The following is a 19,420-nucleotide window of genomic DNA, read 5'->3' on the forward strand; positions in this document are numbered from 1 at the left end:
GCGAATGGTGGAAAGTACTCACAAGTATAGGCATGAGTAATGGACAATAATTCGCTGTAGTTGAGAGCCTTTTGCGCACACGAGATGAGAAATCAATTTCTGAGGGTTACCGTCATTCCAATTCACGATAAACACAGCCGCGTCAACGTGTGCTTGCACTCAAATCCCACCACAGTGCATCAAGAACGCAATGGGTATAAGAAACAGTCATGTCTACATTGTTCGTGTCAAGGTCAAGAAACTCAATATTACTCTAAACAAAACCATGCCCCTTTGAGAAAGTTAAAGTCTCATGATATCGTGACTCCACTACGCCGGCATTCAAGCTCATGCAAGATGTTCGTCAATCTAGAACTCGTACTCGTCGTCTCTTTGCGAGGAGTGGTAGTTCTGGGCGCGTGCATTGGAAGCGTAGCTTCTTGCGCCAGAGATGGTGTCGTTCTCGGTCGTGGCGTTCTTGTCGCGACGTCCGCCCATGCCGTCACCTCGTGTCTTGTAGATGGCAGGTTGTCTAGAGCTGTCACCTTCGTCACCGATGTCCCATGAAAGGCCTCCGTCTCTGCGTCCACCCATTCCGTTGCCGTAAGTCTTGTAGATGGCCTTTTCAGGAGTAGGAGGCTCGGGCTCATCCCACAGGGTGGGAGCTCCAGCGCGGCCACCCATGCCGTTTCCTGCAGTCTTGTAGATCTTCTTGGGCGCGTCTGCTTGACCGATGTTGAAGTGGGGCTGGTACTCGTCGCCACGTCTGGACTTGTCGACATTGGTGTGGTTGCTGAAGGGAGCCTTGGGACCGGCAGGGCTGTCGTCAGAGATCTCGAAATGGGCGTTTGCATCAGGACGAGCGGCGTGCACGATGGGGCGCTTCTCGGGGGAGATTTGATCCTATCTTGCGTTAGAAGGGCTTGAGAGATTCGCAGGAAAGAAGGGACATACCTCGTCTACACCAGGACCGATGTGACGCTCCTGCTCAGGGTTGGGTCTAGGCTTGTGCTTCTCGGGAGTGGTGAAGTCTGAGAAGTCCCAGTTGCTCGTGTGTTTCGGGTCCTTGGTAGACATGTTTCTGTACATGTCCGAGGCGGAGGCACTACCTTCGCCGTTGGGGAATTCGAAATGGTTGAACTTTTCGGGATTGGTCTTCTTGCTCTCGGGAGACAGGATACGCTCGGGCTGCTGGTTCTCGTCGAAAAGGCGGTTGTCGGGGAAGTTTTTGCCAGAACCGGACTTGGGCTTACCCTCGGGCTTGTAACCTTCGTTAGAGCTACCGTTTGCAAAGATCTCGTCCATCTGACGAGGAGCAGGCTTGGCTGAGGTACGAACAGCATATTCCGGGTTGGCATTGGTCTGGGCACGAGGCTCTTGACCCTCGCCCGTAGCGAAGAGGCGAGCGTGGAAGTCACCGTTCTGGCGGCCGCCAGCTTGCGACTGGGAGGACTGGCTTACGTCGTTGGAGACGGGGCGCATGGGAAGGGTCGCGGAGGTGGTGCCGGAGTGGCTAACGCTCTGCTTGATGGTCTTGATCTGGTTGGTGCCGTCACGGATGGGCCAGTTGCGGCCGCTCTTGCCGATGGCATCGACCTGTCTGAGCATAGTCGATTGATCCCAGTAGAGTCTGATCTGGCTGATCTTGCCTTGGCCATCGTACTGAACAACGTGCACCTGATGTGTGTTAGAGTTGACAAGTTGATAGTGGCAGGGTGAGCAATTACCATGGGGAGGGTAGCGACCGAATCGGCGAGCATGTTGTCATCCATTTGAGGAAGGATGGCGCCACCTCCACGGATGAACTCGAAGGTGGTGTCAGTCTCAACGACAGCATTCTGCGAGCTGCCAAAAGAGCTCAAGATATTCTCCGACTTCTTCTTGACAACCTTGTCTTGTGCTTGGAAATGTCTGATGATGGCCGAGGACTCGTGGATCGAGGTAGTGGTGGTGATGTAGTGGAGAGCAGCATCAGGTGCGAGAGCCGACTCGGTTGGCGAGCGCAAGAAAGCAAGGTATGTGTCAGCCATGGCAGGCAGTGCGTGGCGAGAGGTCGGGCTGGCTGAAAGGAGGGCAGAAGCTGAAGAGTCTGACAACAAAAACAAGGGCAATTGATAAAAGAAAGGGTCGACCAATCGAGTAGGCGAGTCAGAGCTTGCCGTCTTCTGTTTGTCGGAAAGTTGAAACAACGAGGGGAAGCGACAGCTCAATCCTGCATCACTTGGCTTCCTTTTTGCTGAACAAACAAACAAATATGACGCCAATTCTACCTAAAACACAACATCCTTCCTGATTAGGCAGAATTATCTCACATTTTAGTAGAGCGTCTGTGGGGTAACTTTTGCATATGGATTTACATATATCTACATGAAGTCATCAGTCAACATCAATCATCCAACTACTGTGCCTTCTTGGACTCTGCGCTGAGACGCTGCGCCTCCTCAGGGCTGCCGGGTATCACTCCTCTTCTAACACAATCTGCCACGCCTCTCTTGAGACCCTCAGTGACGCCGACGACAGGTCTGTAACCCAGTCTTCTCTTGGCCTTCTCAATGCTGTAGTATCTGGTCATACAGCTGAATTTGACCTTTTGTCTGGTCAAGTTGGGAACACCCAGCTGGAAGATCCAGAAGATCCACTCAAACAAGGTTGCGATGAACAAGCCAAAGTCCTTGTTGATGGTCCAGATCTGGTTGGGTCTAGTTGTGTCGCCCAGATTCATCCAGGCAGTACGGGTGAAGTCCCAGAAGTACATGGGAGAGTCGTTTGTGATGAAGAAAGCCTCGCCATCCACCTTCTCGTGGCTCAGAGGAGCAATTTGTCCTTGCTCCTCGCGCTCAAAGGTGGTCAAAAGAGCAGCGGCGGCCAAGTGGTGAGCGTGAGCGACATTGGTAGCTTCGGTGAAGTCGAAGAGGTTGGTGTTCTCGCCAAGCTGGAACTTGGTCTGACCCTTGTAGTATGGGGCAAGCATAGGAGGAAGAAGGGTCTGGTCATTGACACCAAAGATGCCAGAGGGACGAAGGGCGCACGTAAGGAAGCGAGGGTTCGCGGCGGGGCGGTTGTACCCGAGGACGACTTGCTCAGCAAGAGCCTGTCGAGTTGATCAGTCGGTGGACGGCATGGGCATCTTCAGGATACATACCTTTGTGTTGGTGTAGTACTCGGGTTGGTCCTTGCCAGTGACAAGGGGGTAGGTCTCGTCGGCATTGATCAGGTCGGTCGAGTTGTCGCTGATGACACTGGCGCTGCTGGTGTAGACAAAGGCCTTGACACCAGTCTCGGCGGCGACACGGAGGAGTGTCTTGGTTCCGTCGACGTTGACCTTGTACAGAATCTCGTTGGCCATGTTGAACTTGGGGCTGGCTGTGTGGATGACAATGTCGGGCTTCGCCTTGACGAACAGCTCGCGCATGGCGCCCTCATTGGTGAGATCTCCGAAGTGGTACTCGCATCCACTGATGGGTTCAGCGGCAGGGCGCAGGTCCATAGCTGAGAGCTTGCTACATGCGCCGCGTTCGAGCAGGAGGTTGATGATTTGTGTACCCAGTCCACCGCATCCTCCGGTGACGAGCACATGGCCCAGGTTCTTGGTCACTGTGGTCTTGCGACCGATGCTGCTAGTTGGAGCGGCCATTGTAGTCGTGTTGGCTGAGTTGGAATGAGGTAAAGATCACCTTCAAGATTCAGAACATGGAAGGAGAACAGCGGCCATCTCGGTTGATCTGCTTCGCGGGGAAATTGCTACGGGAGATTTGACAGCTTTGGTTGAGATGTTCCCGCCGTGAGCGAGAGCAAGTACAGCAGAAAGGAATACACGACAAGGAGGGTCTGAAAGCTTCGTAAGCTGTTGAATTTATATATTGCCATGTTGAGCTATATGCTGTCACTTTGCGTCTACCCCCCCTCCCCTCGTCGCCTTGCACTAAAACCACACCTGCAAGAAGATTGTTGAAAGCCTGATTATCTTTGTTAGCATTGCTCTACTTTGATAGAGACTGATATGCAAGTGAGAAGATAGTGGTGAGAGTCAGAAGGAAGGCAACGGAAAATGTCCACACGGTTTTGCGCTCTCGGACAAGACAATAAATGTTTTTACATCCGAAAATACTTCATCATTCGAGAAGGGAAAGGAAATTAGATTGAGATGTGAGTGCAGCTTACCTCTGGATTGTGAGTTCTGCGTAGACGCAATCGAGCCTGATGTTTCAAGGTCGATGTGGTGGAGCAGAAGGAGAGAAGTTTGATGGTGAAGAAATTTGTAGGTCGAGCGAAGTCCAATTTGCTTGGCGCGACTGGCACCGAATTGTGAAGGGTCACTGCGTTTGTCCACAAACATCTGCGAGGTTCATCAGTTAGACACGACTTCGCTGTAACCATGAAGACTGTTAGATCAAAGCCCTCGTCCGGTCTTCAATATCTAGCTGGCTGATTCCAGCCTCTCAGTCATTCGCCTTCCAGCCTTTGCCCACATCAGGCAGCAGCAACATGGCCAACATATATGCAGAGTATCTGCCTAATATCAAAACTCTAGCCATCACCACAGTTCTCCTAACTCCGAGGAACGACACAACATTGTTATGGTTATCGAGCGACCGGAAAAAGCTTATCCTTGAGCATGCCGATCAAACCTCTCGCATCACCCTACCAGCCAAAGTCTCCGGTCAGGGAACTCAACATCTGCAGCTTCCCGACACAGGAGAACTACAGTGTGTCAACCGCATACCAGCAGAGCCCATATTTTCCGAGGATACATATGTAGATCTGTGGTCTGCTACATCTCTTGGACCAGAGACTCGCTTACACTGTAAACGCTGTGACGCGCTCCTGTCAGACAAGAAGATCAAGATCTGGAAGGATCTACCTTCTGAAGCATGGGCCGAGATGATGGATTTGTGGCATTGTCACAAACCTGAAGAACCTGAGCCCACTGACGATGCGCCTGCTAAGAAAGGTTATGCGGCAGGCAACAAGCTGGTTGCTCAGGTTGGCGTTGGCCTAGTCGATGTAATGAGCTTCTTAGTCTCCGATGAGGACTGCTCAGTTGAGGTAAGCCACATACTCTTTTCCCTCAATTTTTCTCCTTCGCTCCGGGTCTCAAGAAGGAGTGTTCTGTGACCACCGTGTCATTTCAATGAGAAACCGCTTCGATACAAAGACCCAAGATCAAGAACGATTGTCGACTGGACAAGCAGACCCTCGGCTCAGCTGAATGGGTTACTTGTTTGGTAGACATTCGACTGCCCCTACTCTTCATCGTCGTGGTCCAAAGTAATGGGTCACGTCAAGATAGATCAAGATGGCACATTCCAGTCGCTAAGATATGCCTCGTTTGAGTAAGCACAAGACTGACTCGTATCCTAGTTCCGATCGTCAGAAGATGGTGATAACATCCACGAAGTGTACTGTTCGACCTGTGACACAGCACTTGGTCATCGCGATCCTCTGAGCGAAGGCATACGTCTACAAAAGCCATACCTCGCCTTGTCGTCTTCCCAAGATAAAATCACGCGCTCGTATGATGCAGCACATTGGTTTTCTTGTTACCTCAACCAAGCAATCGAGACACAAGGAGTTCGCAAATTCGTCTTTCCAAATCTTCCATATGAAATTTGGGTGTTTTCGACAAATCTCGCCTACTCATCGTTGGAGTACCCACAGCCCAAGCAAGCGATGAAGGTCTTGTTCCGTGAGAGGCAGGGAGGTCAGGATGTTGAAACGCTTCGAGCAGCGAACCTACTGATAGAGACACTGACTCTTTCGCCAATGTTGGAGAAGTTGTTGTATCAAGTCTTGCAGCGAGAGAACCTCAAGCTACCAGAGAGTTTGAAAGATTTCATGGGATGGCAGGTAGCAGTTTTGCCAGTATTGTACAGCGCAGATGTCAAATCACTAGAGAATGCCACCTATCCGTGGCTCTAAAGCATCGACTATAGCGATGAATTTTGTCGAATCAAACTCATGCATCTTAACCACGACGACATGTGATTACAGCCCTACGACCGGTCAATCAGCACGGCTCGCGGCAGAGACGGCTGCTAAAGTGACACTGCCGTGTCGCGAAATAGGTTCGCTGCACAGCGCAGAGTCAGTCGATCATTCCAATGGCTCAGTAAGTCCATGGGCGACTCATGAAACTCGATGCCTGATCCTCCCGCAAAGGAAGCAGGACGACACCAATGGAAGAGACCATTTTCCTGAAGGATGAAGTTTAACACAGCCCGACGGTGGCTAGTCTTTGCCGAGATCCGACCTTGCACAACGGTCTGGAGCGACCGCGGTCCACGGACCCTGACGATGAGTTGAGATGCGACTGCGAACACCGAGTGTGGGCAGGCGTGTGACTGATGATAGTAGTGAATACAATCGATATCTTGACTCGCGAGGACAAGATAACCACATGGTGTAAGGGACTTGATCTTGAAAAGGTTGATTAGTGAGAAAGTGTGCACGTGGACGCGTGCTTACATGAGGAAGGAAGGCGAGGCGGAGTACGATTCACCTTTAGGCAGCCATCCAGCATACGACGACCTCAGGGACCAAGGAACCACCACGACCGCTGCCGCACCTTTTTTCCACCTGCACAACGTGGCCTTCGCTCAAACATCGTAATCCTTGCTTGGCCTTGCAAACTATTCATCTGTCCGTTCTCCGCGCGACCCTTCGACGTCTGTTTTACTCCATACTCGCTTCTCGACCCCATCCCCGACTTGTCCGCATCTCGACACCGCCGCCATCACCGGTCAAGCTCCTGCTGCCCACGCTAGGAGTCGCATTGCCGTCGTCTTTGACCCGCGCCCGACTTGGGTCGACCATTCAGAGCTGTCGCAGCTATTCGGACGTGACTCACCCGCACTGGCCTTGTCTTGCGACCAATCAACTCCATCCTAGCCCTGTTTGACTCGGCCAACACACGTCCTCAGTCCACCTAGCTGTGCTGCAGCTTCCTTCCAACATGCCTTCCAAAACCACCACCCACCCCCGCCGCCGTCAGGGCAGTCCCTCAACCACTGCAGCCCTGATCGACTCGTTCGTCGGCCTGTCGATTCAAAAGGGAACCACCTTCCACTCGCCATCCTCAAACAAGTCTGAACTCTTCAATCCCCTCGACGCTTCCGCCCGGTCTATGACTACTCGCTCCGTCACAAGTCCCAAAGCCCTCGAAGACCTGCTCATCGGTGCCGGAGAAAGAAGAGCTGCCGACCTCCTCGCCAAGGTCGACCAAGTCATTGCCGACAACAACTCCGCTGCTGCTCTCGGAAAACTGCTAGCCGAGCCTGAAGCCTTGCCCAACCCCCGCTGCGTTATCGGAAACACTGGACTGGGAGACATTGCTGAAGAACGTCGTGATAGCCCCAACAATGCTTATGACAGTGGTCTGGGTTCTAGCATCGCCGATTCTGACGAATTCGACAACAAGAAAACCAAGGCTTCGTCCAAAGGTATTGTCGTTCACTTCCCTTTCGTCCCCATTGTAGGCAGCGCTAATCGTTGCCTGAAATCAGGCTCCGCACTGAAGAGATCCCCCTCTTCGACTTCCAGCTCATACGCAGACGAACACCTAAGCGAGTTCGCGTGTGAGCAGATCCACAAGCACATCGTGAAGCCTATTCTCAGACAACAGGCTCTCAAGGATTTCCACCCCCTTGTCAGAGGTGTCCCTCGACGCATCGGCTCTCGCGAAATCACCACTCTTCGTGACCTCGAGAAGACCTTGATCTTCTTGGCTCCCGTAAGTATTCGCTGCGGCCTTTCTGCCCGCTCACTTGCTTATTTTCGTGCTATTTCTCAGGATTACTCTCGTTCTCCTTCTGCTTATCTCAACTTTTGCGAAACCTACATCGACTGCCTTCACACGACTGTCGACATTGTTCACGAATCAGATCATTGCTCGCCGTCGGATCGCCCTTACTCCAACAACTACTTTATTGACTTGGTCGGTCAGATCCGCAGATACGCTCAAATCGTGGCATCAACCCGTGCAAAGAAGGAACGCGGAGAAGAACTCGACGAGATGGATGTTACCTCGTAAGTTCTCCCAAGGTACCAAATTTAGACTATACGCTAACATGTGACTTAGTGACGAAGTCCTGAGACTGCGGGGAGGTGTGACTCACAACACCCCTGCCCAACTCGTTCGCCACCGTGCTGGTAAAGAGATCTCTCTTCTCAATGGTGCTGTCCTTTCGTCTTCTGCAGACGACTCCGTCCTCTCGTCAAAGCGTCCCAACATGGCAGACTCTTTGGACGATGACGTTGAGAGGTCCATGGCACGTCGTAGAAAGGGCGAGCCTATCAAAACGTACGACTGTGGCTTCGACGGTTGTGACAAAATCTTCCGCCGTCCTTGCGACCGTACAAAGCACATGAAGAGTCATGAGCGTCCCTGGAAGTGTCCTCACACTGACTGCAAGTACCACGACGAGGGCTGGCCCACAGAGAAAGAATGTGAGCGCCACGTCAATGACAAACACGCCGAATCTCCCATCATGTACGCTTGCTACTGGTCAACGGTAAACAATTGCCCATACCAGTCCAAGCGACTGAGCAATTGCAAGTCCCACATGGAGAAGGCACATGGTTGGGAGTACATTCGTTCAAAGACTACTGTCAAGAACGGAAAGACCAAGGCAAAGCCTGGCCAGAAGGAGCCTCTGCAACAGCCCATCAAGCTCATTGGTGGTGTTGTTGCAGGTACATCCTCACCTTCAACTTCCTCAGCCTCCGCCTCTGCGTCCAACACCCCATACATGCCCACTGAACAGTACACCGTGAGTGATCAGTCCACTGCCCTCACATCTCCTCAGGAGTACTCGGTACCTTCCATGGGCACAGGTATCATGACCCCCTTCGACAGTCCTGAGTTCATGACCATGAACTTCCAGCCGGAGTTCGTTGATCACTTCAACTTTGATTGGGCCAGTGCTTTCACTCCTGTCGTCAACAACCCTCTATACACACCATCGCTTGTAGATGATCGTCGTCTGTCGCACGACTCTTCCTCTGCTAACACTGCACCCAACTCGGCGCTGATGCAAGGTGAGACATCCTTTGATGATGCATTCAACCCTCCTACACCCGAGGATAGTCCACCTCATGCTACCAACACTGGTTTCAAGCTCGATCAAGGTTACCAAGCAGGTCCGAGCAATTACATCAGCGATCAAAGCTTGCTGTTTTCTCCTCCTCAGTTCATGGTCAACGGAGCGGATCCCATGCTCACCGGCCCCCAGCCTATGACAACCCAGGGAATCGCCAGTGATGCCACCCTAGACATGGAAATGGGCATGGACAATGACGACTTTGACATGTCTCAGTATCTTCCTTCGAACTTCGACAACAACGCTCTGTTCCCTGCCAACAACGATTACGGTTTTGGAGCCCAATTCGATGAACAATCACTATTCGCAACGAACAACGTTAGCAACACTTCTGAAAATAAGGAGAACCCTTACGCGAAATTCTTCCCCGAGCTCCAGCAATGAGCCATCATTTACATCATCGGTTAGAATTACTTCAAAGATTCTGCCTTTTATCATCTTTCCCACTCCACGCTTCTGCCGTGTTGAGCCTTTCTTCCTTTGTTTTTCATACACTTGCACGCGATTGTGCTTTCACGATGGTCACGAAGCTATATAATAATTTGGATGGACAGCTCAAGAAGGGGCCAAAAAGGATGTTCACACCGAAGAAAAGAGAAGATAAAACAAGAGAAGGCCACTTCTGCTACACGCTTTGCTTGTTCTCTTTTGACGTTATCAAGGCGTTGGATTGATCATGGTTTCATGGCGGGGAAAGCTCCCACAACCAAAGACTGCTCAAGGTTCGACGTTTCCTCTCTCCACCCAAATTGACTTCATTTCTTGTACTCCACTGCGGAGGTATGTAGACCAATCCAACCACTCTCACCTGATCCACTGTATGCCTCTCAAAGTCAAGTGCACGTCAAACATGCGCATACGGTCGCTGCTCGCTGACCTGAGACCGTCCACGAATCATATGTTGATCGCCAGGGCAAAGTGTGAGCTAAATTGCGAAGGCAGCTGATAGTAAGGTCTGTTTCGTTGTGAGAAAAAGACTTGGCTGAGCATCGATGATGCTTCAGATCTACTGATAAGAGGCAGATGATGCGATCTGCTTTACGATCTGCCAACTCAAACGGAGGTGTCGGTCGCAGCTACCACCTAGCGATGAGCTGCGACCATGGAGCTTGACATATAAGGACAGGTCACGGCAGACGCGACAGTACTTTCCTCCAACCATCCGCGGGTACCTGAAATCTAGCAGCGCTTTTTCCCAGCGAGCGAGCGTCCACTCCTTCTTCTCTCTCTCTTTCTTCCTCCAAGGAAGGTCACGCGTTCTTCTTCCCCCATTATGACCGAGCCTGCCAAAGGTAGAAGACGCTCTTCGCTCTCGGCAGCGTTCGAAAACTTCCGCAACAAATGTCGCAAGACTCGCATCGACAGTCTTCTCTCACCTCCGAAGCTGGACTCTGGAACTTCCAACGACGAGTATGAAAGCAACAGTCCTTCGGAATGGGAGGAAGGTGTCCCCTTGACCCGCGAGTCCAGTCCTGACAAGAGTCCTGGACACAATAGCACTGGACACAAAGACCGGGACATAGTTTACAAAGATAAAAGTAGCAATCACAGTCGTTGTGATAGCAAGTTGCCCGACTTTGACTTTGACGAAACTGGTTTTGACACAGGGTTCGAGACTGGATGTGACAGTGATGCCACCAGCCCTGATGAGAACCGACGGCTAACAGCTGCTCTTGCCGAGTTTACTGCAGAGGTCACCGAAGCTGAAGACTTTGGTCGCTATTTCTCTCCTCACAAGAACACCGCTACTGACAAAAAGTCTTGGAAACATTCAGAGCCTGTCAGTCCGACAGAGTCAAAAGAAAGTAGCTTCTACACCGCCTCTGCAACCTCTAGGACTGGACTTCTGCATTCGGACCATTCGGGTTCGACTTTGGATTTTGAGGTCGGGATTCCATTGCAGAGGACTGTTGCGAACAAGAACTTACAACAGTGGAAGACGTTGCCGCAGACAGAGCCAAAGACTCCTGAGCAGAACCTGGCTCGAAACACTTACATTTCTCTGGAAGAAGCAGTTGCTGACAATCCTTGGAAGAAGGAGGAACCGGCGGTCCAAGCTCCGGAAATGCTGCAAGTGCCCAGGACAGTCGATGGGGTACGACTGGATGCAAGACCTTTGATCAGACACACTGGTATCTCAGCACCTCCACACAGCTCTCTACACCTCCATACTTTTGCATCCAGAAGCCATGAGAACAAGAGTTCCTTGGACCTCAAACCCGCTGCTGCCTCACTATCAACACACCTTCTCATGCCCGAACCTGCAAGAGACCTCCAGTCTACAGCATTCATACCAAGACGTCCTCAAGCAACATCCTGGTTCTCCTCTTCCTCAGACTCTAGTCTCGAAGGCATACAATTCGGTTGCCCTTCCTTCACAGACCGCCGCCGCAGCACCACAAAACCACACTTGCTCCCTCCTCCCCTCGTCATAAACACGAAGCGCCACCCAACCACTCTGACCAAAGATTCAACATACCCACCTCGACCCCCCCGTATCGAAGTCTCTGGTGTCGAGGAAACAGAAATGAAAATCTACCCCCACACACCGCCAAAAGTGGTACCGGCGACTACATACACAGCACTTGACACCCCATCGTCAATCTCTTCCTTCCATGCTGATTTGAACGATAAGATCAATACAGCCATCACTACTGGAGCGATTAAAGCACAACAAGTCAGTGTCAAGGAAAGGGTTCGCAGACTTTCTGGCGCTAGGAGTTTGCAGCATGCTGTGGATGGGGGGATGGAGAGGCTTGGAAAGTTCGGGGTTGCGATGGGGGAAGCTGTTGTGGCTTCGGGGGGTGTGGGGGTTGGATGGGAGACTAGAGGAGAGGATGAGAATGTAGGTGCTAGGAGTGCTAGTGTCTATTATGGGGGTGGGTTTGTTTAGTTGAGTCTCAGATCAAATGTTGATGTTCTTGATCTTAGAATAGGTGGAGAGTGAACGAGCTGGTCTTGTTCTCCAGCTCTCGATTGTCATAGGAGTTTAGGAAGAGGGTGGACAGTTTGTTCAGTGGAGTTGTTATCTCAGAGAATCCGATGAAACCTTCAAAGTCGTGTGCTGCTTGCTCTAGCCAACAGCGGCAAAAACAAATCGCTGTCTTTGAATGTATGTCAAGAAGACAAAAAGCTGTCGCAGCCGTGAATCGAACACGGGGCTCGTGCATGGCAAGCACGAATTTTACCACTAAACCACTGCGACTAACACACTATCATGTAGTGTGCATAATTATGTCAGAGGATATACTAGATCGTGACTTTGCTGGCAACGTCGCTTATCTTCGCCAGCTCGACCTCCACATAATCCTGCGCTTCGGCGACTCCGACTGAGATACCGACTGGCTGGTTTGACATGGCGAAGGATACGAGCTCCTACCCCAGTCTGCCTGCCGATCAGACTCGCTTAGATGAGGATCGCAAGAGCTGATCAAGGTGGCAGAGTAGCTCAAGTGCGCCGCGCGAGCGTGCTTCTTTGTCACCCCATTCTTCTCTTGATCGTTTCACTTTCTGCTTGATATTTCCTATGCTCTCTACTCATTCTTGTTCATCTGACCACATCTTACTTTACGAACTGGTCATCTCTTGACACACTCCAGGGAAAGATACAGCATACTGTCATCCACCGCTGTGATTATCGTTGATGCACTTCTACCATCGCCATGACCTTTCCGAAAGATCACAACTTGACTACCATGCAGCGCGTTCTCCAAGATCCGGATCTTCTGTTGTTGATTTTCGATACGTTTCTTCACGAGGAATCCAACCACAAGGGTGAGAGCCTAGCAATCGCTGCTTGTGTCAATCATACTTGGTTCGCGGTTGCGACGTCCGTCCTCTGGGGTCAACCATCTTATCCCTTCCATGAGGATATCACCCGTATCTTGACTAGTATCCCTCAGTCCAGACGTCAACACTACGCGTCCAGGATGAGAATTCTGAAGATAAACGAACGACGTGCCGCCAGCATGCATACTTCCTTCAAAGGCGTCAACTTCCCGCTGGTGAAGAATCTTGAGCTGGCTCTTACTTGCGAGATACACGATCAACAGGCAGGCTCGATCGCATTGTATCTCCAGCCTGCTCTCGAGACGCTTACCGTGCATGATGAAGGAGACTATCTCAACGATGACTTCGTGGCTCACGTTACGAGAAACTGCCCACATCTGAAAGCTGTGTTGTTTGCTTCGCCAGGGACTCATTTGTCCGTACAGGTATTATCTGACCTGTTCGCTGCATCCAAGAATCTCGAAGAGGTCTCTCTGCGCTTCAATGATTTTGGCCGTCTCATCTCGATGAATCCGCTTCTCCAACTCTCCAAGTTACAGAAACTCAGAATCATGCAGCTCATCAGTCCCCCGGCTTCATCAGTTATATTTAGCTTTGTCAACTTGTACAACTCGCATCCGTTCCAAGCTCTGCGCAATCTTACCTTGTATGCGGATACTAGTACAGTCAGTACCGCAGCACGTCTCTTTTCAAATGTCCAGGAACTCTCATTGAGCGTCCACGGAGCGGACTCTTCCTTCCTTAGAAACGTGGCTTCGATGAAGAATTTGACTACACTCGTGGTTCAAATCACTGGAGAACTCCCTTTCGCGGTCGACGATATGCTCGCCCTGACATCACTACAACACCTCGAAAGCCTCGTCTTTAGCAGCGATAGCCACCTACACCCAACCAGCTTCACACCCTCCGAATTCGACTACTTTTGCTCCAGCCTGCCCTCAATCCACCATCTCGACTTGGAAGCATGTTTAGTGTCCTGCCCCATGGAATTCCTCGTCAGTCTCAGCTATAACTGTCCAAAGCTCGACTACCTCAATCTCTACAATGCAGCTTGCAATCTCGAAACCCTTGTCAAAGTCGACGGACCACTATTTCCAAATCTCAAGACCTTGATCTTGAATGCGGTACAGCCCGAAGTTGTGACTGAAGAACTGGCGATTATGATTGGCGGAGCGATACATTGGCATGCTGATTCATTGGAACATCTGAATCTGGGAGACTCGAGGTTTGCTAATTTTGTTGAGGAGGTGTGGGAAGATGCGCGAGGTTGAATGAATTGTGATGCTGGAACCCTCGAAAAACATACTTTACTTTCATCATCATACTATACCTCACGTCCATGTCATGTGCTTTTCGTCCAAGGACAACTTATAGCACGCGTTATACGAGTCTTGACTGATTCTGCTCCTGCTTCAGAGTAGCATCCTGGAGATACTCTGATCCAAGCCCCGACTTCCACAGACACTGCTGCGGTCGAAAGATCATGACATCTACAGGATCACGGGACTTTGACAGGCTTCCAAGTCTCAAGCACAGTTTGGACGAAAGATTGAGCAGGGTGATATTTCCTGATGTCGACAATGATCTTTTTGTCTTACTAATAGCTTGATTGACCACGAAAGTGGTGAGAAGTTCACGACTCGAGAACGGCCCTATTGGGAATCCACAATATGAAGAAACGGTACAGCTTGAGTGTATAACGATAACTAGATAGAACCAAAAACACCACTTATGCGTCCAACTCTTCGACCATTGACCTCTCAATGCACCATACTCTTTCCAATCTCGCTCTCCCAGTTCTCGGCTCTCTCGAAGCCATTGGCGTAGCCCTGGTAATCAGCCATAGCCTTGTAGATACCCTCTGTGCTCGTCTGAACGAAAGGTCCGTATTGTACAATCGCCTGCTTCAAAGGGAGACCAGCGACAAGAATGAATCTGCTCTCCTTGTCCGCCGTGGCTGGAACGCTCGCAACAATGCTATCGCCTTCTTGCTCCAAGACAGCATTGTGATACTGCGGGATGGTGCGAGAATCGGTTCCAGAAGAGAGGTTGATGCTCGAGGACAAGGTGTAGATGAAAGCATTCCACTTATGCGGCAAAGGAGTGTTGAAAGTGCCACCAGGCTGCACCCTGACATCCAACAACCACACAGGCGTATAAGCCAACTCCTGCAACGAATCAACCCCATACGCCCTTCCACTGATCACCTTGACCTCCACCTTTCCATCCTCCGACTTTGCAACCGGAATCTCATTCGAGCGTAAATCACGGTAACGAGGTTCGCAATCTTTCAACTGTTCGGGGAGGTCTACCCAGAGTTGCATTCCAATGTTTGCAGAGCCGTCGGGGTTTTGGGCGGGCATTTCCGCGTGCACGATGCCACGGCCGGCGGTCATGAATTGGAGGTCACCAGCGTGGATTGTGCCTTTGTTTCCGGCAAAGTCTTCGTGGTCGACGGCGCCGCTGAGGAGGTAGGTTATTGTTTCTTGGCCGCGGTGGGGATGGTCTGGGAAACCGGCCCCGGGGGCAATGGTGAAGTGGTCCTGTAAGCAGAGCTATGTTAGCTTCTGGTCGTCTTGCCTGTTGTGATGTCTATGCAAAGAGGGGCAACGTACGAGCATGAGGAAGGGGGTGAAGTTCTTCAATTCTCGGGTTCCGACTGATCTCCTGACTCTTGCGCCAGCTCCTTCGGCTTGATCAATGGCTTCAAAGACCTTGCGGATCTTGCGTGGGGTTGTGGTGGTTGCGGTAAGGGAGGGGTCATTGGGCGGAATGACAGGAAGGCCCTTGAAGGTCGATTGAGCAGAAGGCATTGTTGTGTTTGTTGTTTGTGTGTTGGTCGTGGCAGTTGTAGCGAGGTCCTTCGAAGCTAGGTATGGTAGGATGTATTGTCGTTGGTTGTATGCGATAGCTGCAATACAAATTAAGATGGGGATGAGCAGTCTCATGAGGATGGCGACGCACGCTTCTTATAAGAGGAAAGAACGGTAGAGAAAGGCAAAGAGCGACGAAGAAACATGTGCCACTTTGTATTGCAAAGACAAGAAAGGAAAAACGAACTTAGTCTGTATTTGTCTGTTCTACATCTACTATGATGGGCATGACAGAGGGCCTCGGACTTTGACTGACAAAGCCGATGCTTTTGCTGACCCGAGTGGTCATGGAGAAATGGGTGTAATTAGCATTAATTTTGTCCACCCCTGGAATGTGTGCTAATTAGTCCGTTTTGCCCGGCTAGGCTTGGCAACAATCCCAGACGCGGCTATCACCATCATCGCCCTGTTTGTCGCTTATTTCCGTGATATATCTAATCCACGTACATGCATCGTCGCAAAACGCGGTTTGGTTTGCCCCGGAACCATTGCTCGAGGCCATGGTCACCCTATTGCTCAAGACAATCGGACGGCTGACTTTAGGGTCTCCTATAACATGGAGGCCGATATCATCCACGCGTCTTGGAGGTCCTCATCCTACACCTCATGTGTCACAATTTCCGACTTCAATTCGACGTCCATTTTCTGATAGGAAAACCAATCCAGAGGCTCGACAGCACATAGACTCATCTGATAGCGACTCTCCAGTCAAGATTCGCCCTGAACGGTACTACAGGCATTTGGAACGGCAAAGACGTAAATATGCTACGGACCACGAATTTGCCGAACGGCTACGCAACACAAACAGACACAGATATGCTACGGATCCTGAATTTGCCAACAGACAACGGCAACGATACATGCTATCCAAGATACGTGCCGACAGAGAGTGGTGGGAAGTGGTAAAGCGACATGCGAAGGACCGGGCGAGATTGCGCAGGGCCAATGATCCCGCATACTTGCTAAAAGAACGGATCTACGAGTGGATCAAGGCATATACTTGGTTCCGTGAAGAAGTGGATTTCGCTCCTTACCAACCGATTTGGTATCCCCAAAAGGTGGAACACAGGTGTCACTCGTGCGGCAAGAAGAAATATGGAGGCCTTCGGCTATGGTATGTACCCTGCAGTAGTCGATATGACTACGCTTTTCATCTTTCTACCTTGGCCTCTGCATCCTGAATCTGCTTCACATTACGATAGCCATCTCGCTGCACAACCCCCTTGAGGGAGGGCCCTGCGGATTTAAAGAGCATCCTTAGCGTGACGGGATGTGTCGTATCTGTAAAATGCTTCCCCAGCGAGGTTGGTCAGACGCAGTGCTATCTGACTGCGACAGAAGCATGGAAGCTTGTCATTTCTTGCATAGAGATAATGCTGATTTTACTGCTTGTTCTAGGTGGAAGATGGATCCCGAGAGCTTCACATGCCACGTCTGCTACATGAAAGGCAGCGAAGGAGGCATGCCGGAAGGCTACGAAGGCTGCAACACTATCAGGGAAATCGCCGCGCGAAAGGAAGAACTCGAAAGCAAAGCGACGCAGACTTTGCACACTCGAAGGCTTTCTGGCCAGCCATCAAGGTCATCATCAACAATGCCAAATGGTTCTCGTCACTTTTCCACTTACCGCTCTGCTTGGACCCTTTCGAGAACACTGGAGGCGCAAGAGCAAACGAATCAAGGCGTCTCAGCCAACTTCTCTGAAAGGGAGGAAGAGAAACGAGAGGCTACAAGACAGTATCAGCGCGAGCGGAGAGCGCGAGAAGACGTCAATGATCCAGACTGGCGTGTGAGAAAAAGATCATATGAACGCCAATACTATTACACAGATCCCGAAAGGCGAGCACTGGTCACCAAAAAGGAGCGGGATCGGTGGCATTCCGATACAGAAAGGAGGAAGCATCGCCTTGAAGTAATGCGATCGGAAAGAGCAACACCCTTGGTCAGAGAGAGGTATCTGATATATCGCTGGGTTCTCCGCAAGCCAGAGTCTAGAACACTCGCAGTCTGGCAACCGTATCAGCCAATGGTGTATCACGAGAGGGTGGAACAGTATTGTCAAGGATGCGGTTACGTACGAAATGGTGGTCGAAAGTTGTGGTGGAAATCTGGAGACACCTACAATTGTCACAGCTGCTTCATGAAAAGGCCAGATGGAGGTTTGCCGAGAGACTTCAAGGGTTGTGGTAATCTGGAACAGCTCGATGCAGTTCTGAAGCAAGACAAGAGCGGCACACTCGCCGGACGAGAACCAGGAACGGCCAAGACAAAACCAGAAGACGACGATACGTCACCACCCTAGGCTCGGAGACTCGGAAACATGGAGCAGGAATCTATGCGGCCGCTTTGATACCACTCAGTCGACATGGCGAGCAAATACATGAGGTCAAAGTGTCAGTGCCTTATGCACAGCGGGACCCGGAAAGACAAGAAAGCCTTGTAGATCTTTCATTGTCAGATGAATCTGTAGCAGGGACTGCTCAAACATTCAAGTGGCCGAGTGGCGGCAATTCGGGCCAATGTTCAGCTTCATGTTACGATCTCAGTTCATGTCATCCACTCTTTGACATAAAAAAGACCGGTCCTGCTCTCATTTGCGGACATGGCTTCAAGTCTGCCGCAATGACTGTTGTCGCCTTAGAGGTTTGAACCGCTCCGGTAACTTCAGAGGTCGGACGTTGATCATCTTCGAGTCGCTCCAGGAAGTATCTGCTGAAACCAACCACGAAGAGTCTTGATTGAGGCCCTTGCTCCATCGATATACAATCCGAACCTTGACCTCAGAAGGTCGCTCTGGACAGGATAGCTGCAGAGGAAGCTTCGTAAGAGCAGTCCACCCAAGGCATTCATGGCTTGGTTCAAAGATGCTGTATGGCGGAAAATATGGTGAGTCATTTTCAAATCAATGTTGTTATGCAGACTGTTCATACTCATTCACAATAGAGAATCCCGATTAGCAACTTTAATTCTTCAGGATGGTCCGTGTTTCGATGCATGAAGGTTCACAAGTTGATGGGCCGTTGACCTTCAATGTTGAACAGAATATCGTGAGGATCGTGGGGCACGACGCCCGGAAGGAATGAGAGGCGAGCTTTCCTTCCGACCTGTTTTTCCCTTTTTTCAATGTCTCCCAAAGGCGATTATGATGACCATAACATCGTGGATATTTTACTCCCGATGATACGCATCAGTCGTCTGTTCGTTGAAGCGCTGTCCAGGCTGTTCAGTGTCGCAAAGAGGCCTAGGTGTGTGTGACAATTCGGTGCTCGGTGGTCTGTCCTGTAAGCGCCCATGTAGCGCTGCGTATCCCGGCATATATCTGGCCAATCACATCGTAGCGCTATGCGAGTAGTATACCAAGTGGCATATAGCCTGTCTGTAGCACGACAGCCACTTCAAATAGACGCTGCAGTTTGCTGCAGTCTTCTTTCCGGAAGCCAACCACAAGGCCTTGTCAAATGCTCGGGCATCATACACCCAGGCCTAACGATCTCTTGGAACCCGGATGGAGGCATGCGACACTCTTGCTGCTTGCTCATAGTGCATACGAAACATTGTCTGCGGCAGCCACATAGGCCCACTGCCTCTATTAAGCGCCAAGTCGAGGTAACTTAAGCAGTGCGAGACCCATTCCCAGACCTTTTTCTCAGTTAGTGTCTGTGTTTTGTGTATTCCTTCCTG

General features: G+C 50.9%; 8 protein-coding genes across 8 annotated transcripts; 5 read left to right on the forward strand and 3 right to left on the reverse strand.

Moving 5' to 3' along the window:
* Positions 1-73: 73 nt before the first annotated feature.
* Positions 74-2,170, reverse strand: AUEXF2481DRAFT_89385 (uncharacterized protein). The gene is made up of 3 exons (XM_013487838.1): positions 1,707-2,170; positions 934-1,656; positions 74-882 (listed from the first exon to the last, which is right to left on the reverse strand). The coding sequence occupies exons 1-3, from the start codon at positions 2,007-2,009 to the stop codon at positions 349-351; spliced, it is 1,560 nt and encodes a 519-aa protein (XP_013343292.1). The 5' UTR covers positions 2,010-2,170; the 3' UTR covers positions 74-348.
* Positions 2,171-2,302: 132 nt separating this feature from the next.
* On the reverse strand, positions 2,303-3,749 carry AUEXF2481DRAFT_40649 (uncharacterized protein). Its single transcript, XM_013487743.1, has 2 exons — positions 3,122-3,749; positions 2,303-3,070 (listed from the first exon to the last, which is right to left on the reverse strand). Exons 1-2 carry the CDS (start codon positions 3,611-3,613, stop codon positions 2,378-2,380), a joined length of 1,185 nt encoding a protein of 394 aa, XP_013343197.1. The 5' UTR covers positions 3,614-3,749; the 3' UTR covers positions 2,303-2,377.
* Positions 3,750-4,330: 581 nt separating this feature from the next.
* On the forward strand, positions 4,331-5,955 carry AUEXF2481DRAFT_40651 (uncharacterized protein). The gene is made up of 2 exons (XM_013487744.1): positions 4,331-5,025; positions 5,341-5,955. Exons 1-2 carry the CDS (start codon positions 4,465-4,467, stop codon positions 5,896-5,898), a joined length of 1,119 nt encoding a protein of 372 aa, XP_013343198.1. The 5' UTR covers positions 4,331-4,464; the 3' UTR covers positions 5,899-5,955.
* Positions 5,956-6,558: 603 nt separating this feature from the next.
* Positions 6,559-9,110, forward strand: AUEXF2481DRAFT_253986 (uncharacterized protein). The gene is made up of 3 exons (XM_013487870.1): positions 6,559-8,004; positions 8,057-8,811; positions 8,900-9,110. Exons 1-3 carry the CDS (start codon positions 6,932-6,934, stop codon positions 8,947-8,949), a joined length of 1,878 nt encoding a protein of 625 aa, XP_013343324.1. The 5' UTR covers positions 6,559-6,931; the 3' UTR covers positions 8,950-9,110.
* Positions 9,111-9,965: 855 nt separating this feature from the next.
* On the forward strand, positions 9,966-12,158 carry AUEXF2481DRAFT_40653 (uncharacterized protein). The gene has a single exon (XM_013487745.1). The coding sequence runs from the start codon at positions 10,351-10,353 to the stop codon at positions 11,968-11,970; it is 1,620 nt and encodes a 539-aa protein (XP_013343199.1). The 5' UTR covers positions 9,966-10,350; the 3' UTR covers positions 11,971-12,158.
* Positions 12,159-12,739: 581 nt separating this feature from the next.
* Positions 12,740-14,137, forward strand: AUEXF2481DRAFT_5606 (uncharacterized protein; the record flags this gene model as incomplete). Its single annotated transcript, XM_013487631.1, has 1 exon — positions 12,740-14,137. The coding sequence occupies one exon, from the start codon at positions 12,740-12,742 to the stop codon at positions 14,135-14,137; it is 1,398 nt and encodes a 465-aa protein (XP_013343085.1).
* A 489-nt stretch (positions 14,138-14,626) lies between these two features.
* AUEXF2481DRAFT_66065 (uncharacterized protein) lies at positions 14,627-15,679 on the reverse strand (the record flags this gene model as incomplete). The annotated part of the gene is made up of 2 exons (XM_013487792.1): positions 14,627-15,409; positions 15,482-15,679. The coding sequence occupies 2 exons, from the start codon at positions 15,677-15,679 to the stop codon at positions 14,627-14,629; spliced, it is 981 nt and encodes a 326-aa protein (XP_013343246.1).
* Positions 15,680-16,239: 560 nt separating this feature from the next.
* AUEXF2481DRAFT_30088 (uncharacterized protein) lies at positions 16,240-18,041 on the forward strand (the record flags this gene model as incomplete). Its single annotated transcript, XM_013487688.1, has 2 exons — positions 16,240-16,853; positions 17,138-18,041. 2 exons carry the CDS (start codon positions 16,240-16,242, stop codon positions 18,039-18,041), a joined length of 1,518 nt encoding a protein of 505 aa, XP_013343142.1.
* Positions 18,042-19,420: the final 1,379 nt, after the last annotated feature.

The sequence above is a fragment of the Aureobasidium subglaciale genome, assembly GCF_000721755.1.
Source record: "Aureobasidium subglaciale EXF-2481 unplaced genomic scaffold scaffold_12, whole genome shotgun sequence".
NCBI classification, from domain to species: domain Eukaryota; kingdom Fungi; phylum Ascomycota; class Dothideomycetes; order Dothideales; family Saccotheciaceae; genus Aureobasidium; species Aureobasidium subglaciale.

Coding starts and splice junctions, on each gene's coding strand:
- AUEXF2481DRAFT_89385 (XM_013487838.1), bottom strand. CDS start 2,009: ATGGCTGACACATACCTTGCTTTCTTGCGCTCGCCAACCGAGTCGGCT. Junction 1,657..1,706: donor CGGTCGCTACCCTCCCCATG/GTAATTGCTCAC, acceptor AACACACATCAG/GTGCACGTTGTTCAGTACGA. Junction 883..933: donor TCGGTCCTGGTGTAGACGAG/GTATGTCCCTTC, acceptor AACGCAAGATAG/GATCAAATCTCCCCCGAGAA.
- AUEXF2481DRAFT_40649 (XM_013487743.1), bottom strand. CDS start 3,613: ATGGCCGCTCCAACTAGCAGCATCGGTCGCAAGACCACAGTGACCAAG. Junction 3,071..3,121: donor AGTACTACACCAACACAAAG/GTATGTATCCTG, acceptor TCAACTCGACAG/GCTCTTGCTGAGCAAGTCGT.
- AUEXF2481DRAFT_40651 (XM_013487744.1), top strand. CDS start 4,465: ATGGCCAACATATATGCAGAGTATCTGCCTAATATCAAAACTCTAGCC. Junction 5,026..5,340: donor ATGAGGACTGCTCAGTTGAG/GTAAGCCACATA, acceptor CTCGTATCCTAG/TTCCGATCGTCAGAAGATGG.
- AUEXF2481DRAFT_253986 (XM_013487870.1), top strand. CDS start 6,932: ATGCCTTCCAAAACCACCACCCACCCCCGCCGCCGTCAGGGCAGTCCC. Junction 8,005..8,056: donor GACGAGATGGATGTTACCTC/GTAAGTTCTCCC, acceptor CATGTGACTTAG/TGACGAAGTCCTGAGACTGC. Junction 8,812..8,899: donor GGTACCTTCCATGGGCACAG/GTATCATGACCC, acceptor TGATTGGGCCAG/TGCTTTCACTCCTGTCGTCA.
- AUEXF2481DRAFT_40653 (XM_013487745.1), top strand. CDS start 10,351: ATGACCGAGCCTGCCAAAGGTAGAAGACGCTCTTCGCTCTCGGCAGCG.